The sequence below is a fragment of the Rhea pennata genome, chromosome 3, assembly GCF_028389875.1.
Source record: "Rhea pennata isolate bPtePen1 chromosome 3, bPtePen1.pri, whole genome shotgun sequence".
Lineage (NCBI taxonomy): Eukaryota > Metazoa > Chordata > Aves > Rheiformes > Rheidae > Rhea > Rhea pennata.
The window spans coordinates 113365040-113374672 of NC_084665.1; the positions used below are offsets into that span (position 1 = coordinate 113365040).

General features: G+C 42.9%; 1 protein-coding gene across 5 annotated transcripts; it reads left to right on the forward strand.

The window, feature by feature from the left end:
- The first annotated feature begins 747 nt into the window (after positions 1–747).
- On the forward strand, positions 748–6259 carry RRM2 (ribonucleotide reductase regulatory subunit M2). Of its 5 annotated transcripts, XM_062571156.1 has the most exons (11): positions 748–840; positions 921–983; positions 1025–1066; positions 1125–1238; positions 1457–1573; positions 2101–2234; positions 3394–3488; positions 4299–4432; positions 4856–4960; positions 5098–5211; positions 5632–6259. In XM_062571156.1, exons 1-11 carry the CDS (start codon positions 748–750, stop codon positions 5782–5784), a joined length of 1164 nt encoding a protein of 387 aa, XP_062427140.1. In that variant the 3' UTR covers positions 5785–6259. The 5 variants fall into 5 exon arrangements, with proteins under 5 accessions (XP_062427140.1, XP_062427138.1, XP_062427139.1 ...); XM_062571154.1 differs by lacking the exon at positions 1025–1066 and having other exon boundaries at positions 921–1013; positions 1107–1238; XM_062571155.1 differs by lacking the exon at positions 1025–1066 and having other exon boundaries at positions 921–1007; positions 1107–1238.
- Positions 6260–9633: the final 3374 nt, after the last annotated feature.

Below are 9633 nucleotides of genomic sequence, written 5' to 3' on the forward strand. Positions count from 1 at the left end.
TTTTTAAATCTTTTTATATACCCTATATTCAGTGGTGAAATAGCTGTTATGCTTTATATTAAATCCTATGCATGCTAACACCCATCCGCAATAAACGGAGGAGTTTGCAGCTTTCCGGATCAGCTCAAGCCTGCAGAAAGAGAAACCTAAGACTGCTGCAGGGTGTATGTACACACAGACTCATCCCGGTGCGCGGCGCGGGAGTTTTGTTAGCACGAGGCGCCCCGCTGACACTGCGCATCTGGAATAAAGGTGGACCCGAGTCCGAGCCACGCTGCCAGGGTCGTGCCCTGCGGAAAGCCGTCCCGGCAGGGTGGCTTGGCCGGCGGATGCCAGCAGGCTGCCGGGGCGCGGGGGGCGGCCCGCCCCGCCGGCCGTTACTCGGCTAACGGCTCCTCACAGCGGCGGCCCTGCCCCTCCCGCGCGCAGCCCCCCGCGCGAGGGGCGGGGCCCGCGCGCCCGCGCTCTCCCGCCTTTTTCCCCGCGGCGGGAGCGCGGAGCGCCGGGCGGGCTCTCCTCTCCCGCCTTGGCGACAATGGGAGGCGGGGCCCGCGCCGCGCCAGCGGCCAATGGGCGCGCGGGGGCGGGGCCCGGCGCGGCCGGCTCGGGCTGTGAGTGGGCAGCCGGGCGTTCTGGCGCCAAGTTCGAAGGGGATATAAAGGGGCGGCGCGGCGCGGCGCGGCCCGGTCCAGTCCAGCCCGCGTCTCCGCTGTGCGCGCCGCCACCACCGCCACCATCGCCACCATCATGCTGTCCTCCCGCGGCCCGCTCTCCGCCCGCCACGACCAGCCCCGCCTGTCGCCGCTGAAGAACCTGGCGCTGAGCGACAAGGAGAACACGGTGAGCCCCTCTCCCTGCGCCCCCCACCCCAGCGCGGGCCGCGGCGCCCTCCGCACGGCTCTCACCCCCTCTCTCCGCAGCCGCCCGCGCTCAGCAGCACCCGCGTCCTGGCCAGCAAGGCGGCGCGCAAGATCTTCCCGGAGGCCGAGGCGAAGCGGGTGAGTGCGGCCCCGGCGGCGGGCAGCACCTGGCCCCCTCCCCTCCCCTCCCTTTCCCTTCCGCCGGCGCGGCCCCCTGGCTGAGGCCGAGCCGCTCTGTGCCCGCAGGTGCCGCGGGGCGCCGAGGAGGAGCCGCTGCTGCGCGACAACCCCCGCCGCTTTGTCATCTTCCCCATCCAGTACCATGACATCTGGCAGATGTACAAGAAGGCCGAGGCCTCCTTCTGGACCGCCGAGGAGGTGAGGCCCGGGAGCTTCTCCCCGCCGAGGAGGCGCTTCTCCTGCCACAGCCTTGATAGCAAAGCTGGATAAGCTTGCCCAATCTTCTAGGCCCTTAAGGGGCCTAGGAGAGTGCCTTGCTGTGGGATGGCTCCCTGGGCTTGGATACGAGCTTCCAGCCTGAAACCTCTGTTTCTTTAGTTGCCCTTTATTGTGTCATTGCTTCTTCCATGTTTCAGGTGGATCTCTCAAAGGATATCCAGCACTGGGAGTCCCTGAAGCCTGAGGAAAAATACTTCATTTCCCATGTCCTTGCCTTCTTTGCTGCCAGTGATGGCATTGTGAATGAGAACTTGGTAAGTGTGTAGAAAGGGCCCTGAAATAAACTAGTCCGTGAAATCAAGCCAACCAAATAACTGCTTGTTTAAAGAGGCCCTTGCTGGCCTATCTAGCTTGATTACTTATGCTTAGGAACTAATGCTGTCTTAGGCTATTCAGCAGAGGGAGGGGGGATGCTCTTTAAGATCCACAGGTTTGCCATTTGCCCCCCTAGAGCACAAAGCACTGCCCTATAGCAACAATTGGCCAGTTTGGAGCCCTTGTTCTACTTCTAATCTGTCAGTGTTCTTCCTAATGGAGACCAAGTCAAGATGTTTCTCTGTTCCTCTGAGGACCTAAGAATGGCTTCGTGCTTTAGGCAGACTTGCAGCTGTAAGATGCTGGTGCCCTTCATTTTTCTGTTCAGAATCCAAATGCATAGATTTAATTTGAAGATAATGTTATGGGCTGAGCAACTGTAGTTCTTTCTATAAAACATCAGTACCCTTAATATGCAACTCTGTTATTTATGGATCTGTAAGCACTGGGTTACTATTTCCTCTAGGTGGAGCGGTTCAGTCAAGAAGTACAGATCACAGAAGCCCGTTGTTTCTATGGCTTCCAGATTGCCATGGAAAACATACATTCAGAAATGTACAGTCTTCTAATTGACACATATATTAAAGATTCAAAAGAGAGGTTAGTATTGCTTGATAATGGAAGGTTGAAAGCTGATAACTGAGGCTTACCTGATGTGCATCACTCTTCTGTGACTTTCAGCCTACCTTTAGGATTTAAACTAGACTAATTTAAAATACCACTGAAGTGCTGCTTAAGACTGACTTTAGAACATCTTTCTGTTCCTAAGTGTATGAGCAAGATTTTGTCTGGATTCAGAGTAAATACAGATACTTAACACTGAAATAATGGAATGAGACTAAATATCTAAAAGATAAAGCAGTCAAATGAGAGAGTACGTTAAATCACAATAAGCTGTGATATGGAGAACTCACTGCTTTGATAGATGGTTATATAGGGAAATTTCTCTGCAGAGAACAGCTTTTTTAATGAGTCTCTAATACTGTCTCCAGTTAATGACTGACGCTCATATCACATCGGTGGAGCAATGCTGTGAGGAAAAACTCTGCAAATAGTTAATTTGACTGTTTGGGGCTTTTTATTTTTAATATAATAAAGGAAAGGTTCATTTTTGGCAGTTACATGTAGATAATGTTGCATGCTTGAAAAAATATTGATTACAAATGTAACTTCTCATAACAAGATGTTATCAGTTCAACAATTTGATCTCAAAACTAAATGCAGGGTTTTGAGCAGCTTAGGCTTTTTTAAGTTGTTCTTGTATTGTGTTGGGAGATAAGCACCCTGCTGGGGGTAATGTCGTGTGTTACTGAAATGCTAGCTACAGTGTAGAGATTTAATTGCTGCTACTCTGCAGAAAGCTGACTAGCCACATCATTCTTCCTACTTTGGGTTGCCTAATTGCTTGAAGTGTTTAAGGAAGAGTTACCTCCATGAAAAGTTAAGTGCTCTGTCACTGAAAAGTGGAAGTGAGCTGGTCTATAGTTTTGAGAACCTTGTTCAAGCATATTTGTGAATCAGTACTCTTTTTAGTATTGTCATCAGTTTGTGTGAATTGCTGTTGATGTAAAGTAGAAGTCATACAAAGCCAGATAAACACAAATGCACCTAGATTTGATAGAAATAAAATGGAGGGGAGCTTATACTGAAGTAAAAGTACAGAGCCCTTGCAAATGAACAAGGCCATCTACAGCTATGAAGGTTTATTGTACTGGCTGCTTTACTGAAATGTCATTTTAATGCATTATATGCTTCCCAGGGAATTTCTTTTTAATGCTATTGAAACGCTACCATGTGTTAAAAAGAAGGCTGACTGGGCCATGCGCTGGATTGGGGACAAGGAAGCAACATATGGTGAGTTATGTTTTTGGAAGCAAAGAGAAATTCCTTCCCTAAAAGAATGGAGGACCCGCAACTTCAGAGTTCTCATAGTTCACAGAGGTGATTGTTGTCATAGGAGGAGTAAGCTCTATCAGGAAGATTCTGGTATAATTCTAGAGATGAAGAAAATCTTGTTTGTTCTGCAGATAAGCTGCTAATATGAGTTGCTAAAATTGCTGGTAACTTGCATAATGGTAGCTCTTGTGGCAATCTTTGTATACTTGGCTGTATGATTAAATTGCAACTGCTCGTGTCCTGAACTGCGCTGGCCACTGATCTCCAGCAAACACATTCAGCTGGAGGAGTTGGAGGCTGCGGCTCATCTGCCTTTCTGATTCTTGTTGTTTTACCTCAAAGGTGAAAATGAGATGGTAGAGCTAATTTCACTGATATTAGTGTTCTTCTCCTGAGCAATGATGACCAGGCACTAACTTTATAATCTGTTGCTGAAGATGACTGCTCTTTGTTCAGTGTGTATTTTTTGGTGAAGGAGGGGAAAGGTGATGTGACAGTTAACCTGGGGGAAGGAGTGTTGGCTTGAGCTACCTACACTCTCTTAATTAGTTCTTACTTTGCTATGTAGTTGCAAGTGCTTTGCTATGCTATGCAAGTATTTTGATAAAAGCCTTTACTATAACAGTTTCAGGGATAGATCATAGCACACTTGAGCAGCAGTTCTTTCATTCTGCTTGGAACACTCGGTTCACGGGTCTGTTCAGAACTTCTGAGTTTTAATCCTGATGAGTTTTCTACATGTAACTAAAATCAGTCTATCCTTAACAGGAGAACGTGTAGTAGCTTTTGCAGCAGTGGAAGGAATCTTCTTTTCTGGTTCATTTGCATCAATTTTCTGGCTGAAGAAAAGGGGATTAATGCCTGGACTCACTTTTTCTAATGAACTCATCAGTAGAGATGAGGTACGTACCATAACTGTCAACATTTGATTATGTACCACATTAACTCAAAGTAATGACATTCAAATGTTAGCCAATACTTCAAAAGAGGAGTATATTTATAAACAGGCAGTGTATAAAGCTCAATGTGTAAACGTGTGCGATCATAGATTTTTAGAGCAGTGAATGAATGAGCTTATTTTATTTTTTTCAGTAATAGTTCAAGGTTTCCCGTCAGTTTTTGTACTTTGTTTACTTGTCATTTGGAGGAATTGCACCTTGAATTGTCTTTATTATACCTCTGGTTAAGCAGAAAGTTTTTAAAAAAAGAAACAGTAGCAAGTGTAAAGATGGTATCTAGATATGGGCTATTTCTTCTGTGCCACTGATCTGATCAGCTCTTTTAAATCAGTGTTCCTTAGAGGATTTTCTGAAACTTCTTTCTAGGGCTTGCATTGTGATTTTGCCTGTCTCATGTTCAAGCACTTGATACACAAACCGTCAGAGGAGAGAGTTAAGGAAATCATCATGAATGCTGTTCTCATAGAACAGGTAATTGGCTGTTCCTTGTTTAAGAACTTGTTCATAATTAAGTATAAAGCTGGCAAACTGTTGGGTGTAAAATTACCCTAGATAGTACAAAATGAAAGTCATGGTTTTTGTACACTAAGTGCTTCTCTTATCTGCAGGAATTCTTGACGGAGGCACTGCCTGTAAAACTGATTGGCATGAACTGCACTTTAATGAAACAATATATAGAATTTGTAGCAGACCGACTTATGTTGGAACTAGGATTTAACAAGGTAAGTCTAATAAGCACAGTCTTTCACATGAAAAATATTGTATTAAATTTAATTTCCTCCAAAACCCAAACCATAAAATGGCTGCAGCAATACTTGTATAACTTGTAAATCCAGTTAGCAGTCCCACTGTCAGTTCCTGTTGGGAGACCCAGAGAGGGGAAAGCAAAAGCTGTTAATGAAAAACCCAGCTATGGGTAAAAGTTGCTGTGCTTCTGCCTACTTCTGGAAGAAGCTGCAGCTAACAGATGGGAACAAGTACAGCAGACAATGCCTGGGCCAGACATTTCTCTTCAGTGTAAAGTAACCCCAACTACATTGCCATTAGGTTCTTTGATTTCTTCTCAGCTGAGCTATTTGATACTGTCTTGTATTTGAGATCTGAACACTCACAGTGACCATAGAATTGTTTATGCATTTCAGATATACAAAGCGGAGAATCCTTTTGACTTCATGGAAAACATTTCTTTGGAAGGCAAAACCAACTTCTTTGAGAAGCGAGTAGGTGAATATCAGAGAATGGGAGTCATGTCAAAGCCCACAGACAACTCTTTCACCCTGGATGCAGAATTTTAAATGGACTGAGACAGCATGATTTAGTGTGTCTGCTCCCCTGTTTACAGGGAAACATTAAGCATATTGAGTCATGGTGTGACTTGATTCTCGTACTGAAATCCCACTCTTGCAAAGTGTGGTGATATTGGTACTTTTCAGGAGGCTAGTGTAGCTGCAGCAGTTTTAACTAGACTTTGTCAATGGTATTAATTCATAGAGTGCTTAGGTGTATCTTACAAAAAGCAGCTACTCCATAAGCTATTCCATTTTGTGAAGTATATGGGCACCTTCCTTCTACAAGATGGGAGGTTATGGGCAGTTACCAATAGCTTCTGCAGTTCTCCCCATAAAGAAAGGAGTTATTGAGAAATTCTAGTGTTAGATTTTTTTTTTTTTGAATGCTCTGCAGAAAACTCTGGAGGAAACTACATGACCTCACTGCTTTCTTAGCAGGTTTTAAGTTTACTACTTACTATTTTAAAAGTTTGTACATAAAGCTGGCACTTTAACGTTCAAAATAAAGAACTGTCTTGTAATACTCTGGAATGGTAAAACACCATTGTAACCTAACCTTTCATAACTTGTCCTTTTTTCCTGGTATGTAACTTGAAAGGATGGTGCTGTGAATTAAAGTGTATTGATTCTGAAATTGATCAAAGTACAGAAACTTGTATGCAAGGTTGAACAGCTTATCAAAAATCATGTATCCTGGGTACTGAAAAGCAGCATGCAGCTGCTTTTGGGTTTAATTGCTTTTCTTTAACATTTGGCAGTGTTATTTCATATGCAGTCTGCTAATGTAAAGCTGGATAGGTTCAGAGGGGTACTGGGTTCACTGCTCAAATGGACAAGCTGTGTTAATTTTTTTTGAATTTTGTACTTCAGAAACAGCCTTCTCTCCTGGAAGAGCTTCCCAGTCATGTGGTTGTCAGCTGTCAAGTCAAATAGCTGCCTATAGGTCTGGCTTTCAGAAGTACTGCATGCTCCATTCAAATAATGTTCAGGGTAAAGCCAGCAAATTCAGGCTACAGCTGTATTCTTAGTTTCTACACTATATGACCAACTATTAATTTTAATGCGTAAGAAGAGTGGGAAGTGCTGTATTGCTGTTTCTTACTCCTGCTGCTCAGTTTAGTATTAGGTTTAATAGTACCTTAGGAAGGGTGTTTGGTCTGTGAAAGTTCTTCATACTCTGATTAGTGTTCCTGCAAATGATTTGCAGTGAGGCAGTCTTTAAGAATATGATAGTAATTAGTTCCTGCCTTGATACTAGTTTCTTCTGTGCTCTAACGTAACACCTTACTAATGAGAACTATCCTGCAAGTGTGCCTGCTGTTCTTCCTCATGTCAGTCTAGCTGACATGGAGAAATGTTTATAGATGTTAAAGCACTTCGAAATCAAAGAGTGCTGCAGTTGGCTTCTTTGCTCACTCAAAGCTTTATGTAAGCTGATGCTTCTTTGAGAGAAGCTGCCTTTGTGTAAAATTAACCCACTTGCTGGTCTTTGCTCCTTTGCTCTTGATTGCATTGAAGTTGACAATGTGCAACTGTTCTCCCCCTGAGTCCCTGAAGCTAGCAGGATGTGTACACTTTAAAAAGGCTATCCTAGGGAGCAAAATCATAAATAATTAAAAACCCCACCAAACAAAATGCCCGTAGCCCCAAAGGCTGGAATTCAAAGTAGAAGATACCAGACTCTTAACAGATGGTTCTATACTGCCCCTGTGGGACTGATTTGGTAAACAGGTCAATGGTCTGAGAATAATTTCACAGGAACTGGAGTAAGGATACACTAAACTGAGTAACCAGTCACCCTGTTTTGAATCACTGAAACTGATAATGCTTGTTGCTAAAGTTACCAGGGCAGTTTCATTGGAGTGCTCATTGTAGGCCCGTATGTTTAGAGTGTAAATGTAACAATAACATGTAGTGGGAGATAAGTTTGTATGACTTGGGCTCAGATTTAGATCCAAACCTCTGTGTGTGTGTGTGTGTGTTTTTTTTTTTTTTTTTTAGATGCTCTACTGAAGTGGAGATTATGGGCAGGACAGAAGGTGATTCCTACCTTTCTAGTAGAGTCTAGCTGTATCATAGTTCTCTCCCTCCTTGATTCTGATACCAAGAAGCATAGTACTATGTACATGGAAATATTTAGCGTGGAAAGCTCTAATTTGTATCTGTATTTCTGGGAATAATCAACTTGGGCTATTTTCAACAGTTGATGTAAAAAGGCCCTTTGAAATGGTGTGTGATGGCCAAGTAAACTCTATAATTGCAACTAGGAAGAACATACCTTTTAGTTAAACTACTCTCACAGAGTAATACTTGGATACTACATCTGTGGATGTAATAGAGATGCAGATTAGGGAGGAATTCAGTTGTCAGTGGTTCAGTAAGAGAAACAACTGTGACTAGTACTAATCTAGTGTCACTAATGTTTAAATGACTATTTAGATTTGATTTACATACCTGCTATAATACAAATCTGCTTGTACTGTGTAGTCTGGACAGAAGCTATGCATCCGGACTCACCTTTAAATTTTCAGTTTTCACAAGCGCTTCAATATACCTTCCTGTTGCTTTATTTGAACAGATCATATTCAAGCCTTGTCAAAGAACTTGCTGAAAAATGACTGCTTCCTAATGCAGCTGAGATGCCAATTGTTCAATGCTTGATCCTTGCAAACAGAGATGACTAAATCCTTTAGTTGTTTCAAAAAAAAAAAAAAAAAAAAAGATAAAGGAGGCAAAAACTCTAATACTCAGGAAATTAATTTCAGTAAAAATTTACCTGACTCTTGTGAATGTATGTTTTGGAAGTGAGTTTGAAGAACCAGAATGATGTGAAGCAGTGATGAAAGTGCTGATCTTTTTTATATATGTATGAATCAGCAGCTGTCTAGGAGGGTTTCTGGCACAGTAATTGCTGCAAGTGAATGGTGATTAGGCTAGGAGAGAGAAAATACAGAGGGATAAGTAAAAATGGATATTTAGTAGTACAATACTTATTGTCTGTTAATTTAAGCAGAACTGATCCCTAGCTATGCAATTCCTTTGTGATTTTCCATTGCTGTAAAAATAGCTTTAATATTAACAATACTGGCTCAGATAAAATGGAAGAACACAATGACTTCAAATGATGTACCCTTTCTCTTGATATATTAATTACTTACTGTAATTTGTTTTTAAAAATTGCATTAGTACAGCTAAGAAAGCTTCTGTATCTCAGACTGATGCATATTCACTTCAAGCAACTTGTCAAATTTATTGGAAACCTTAGGCAATATGGAGGAGTAACAGCAGTGACCTAATGTTAGACTTGTCCTCAGGAAGCAACTGCAACATTAAAATGTAATGACAAAAAAAAAAAAATCCCCAGATTTCTCAAATTTCCTGGAGTGATTACAGCAATTAGTACACAGAAGAGGTCAGAGAACAGTTGCTGCCATTGATGGCTGCAGCAGGGCACAGCTAGCCTGCAGATCTAAAGGCATATTAGCAATCTGGTGCTGTCCCTGAAGGATAACCACTTCCTCTATGCCAGTCAATAATCTGAAACTTTTGCCCGGCAGAAAGAACTAAATGAATGGAGTTGTGCTTGTTCAAAGCCTGCTTTCACAGACAGCAGTGGCTCATTTCATTTTAATCTGTTGATTACCTCTCTGTGCTTTGGTCTCTTTTTGTGCTCCATGAATTATGAAGAAGAAAATGCTTTTTACCAGAAATGATTTGAGAATTGAGGAGAATCAAGTTGCAAGGCCTGCTGTTTGCTGAGGCAAAGGTACGTTTTTTGGAGGAGGTTTTAGTTTTACGTAGCTTTTTGGGACTGTTACTGGTATCTTGTGATCCACACAGCAGAGACAGTCAATT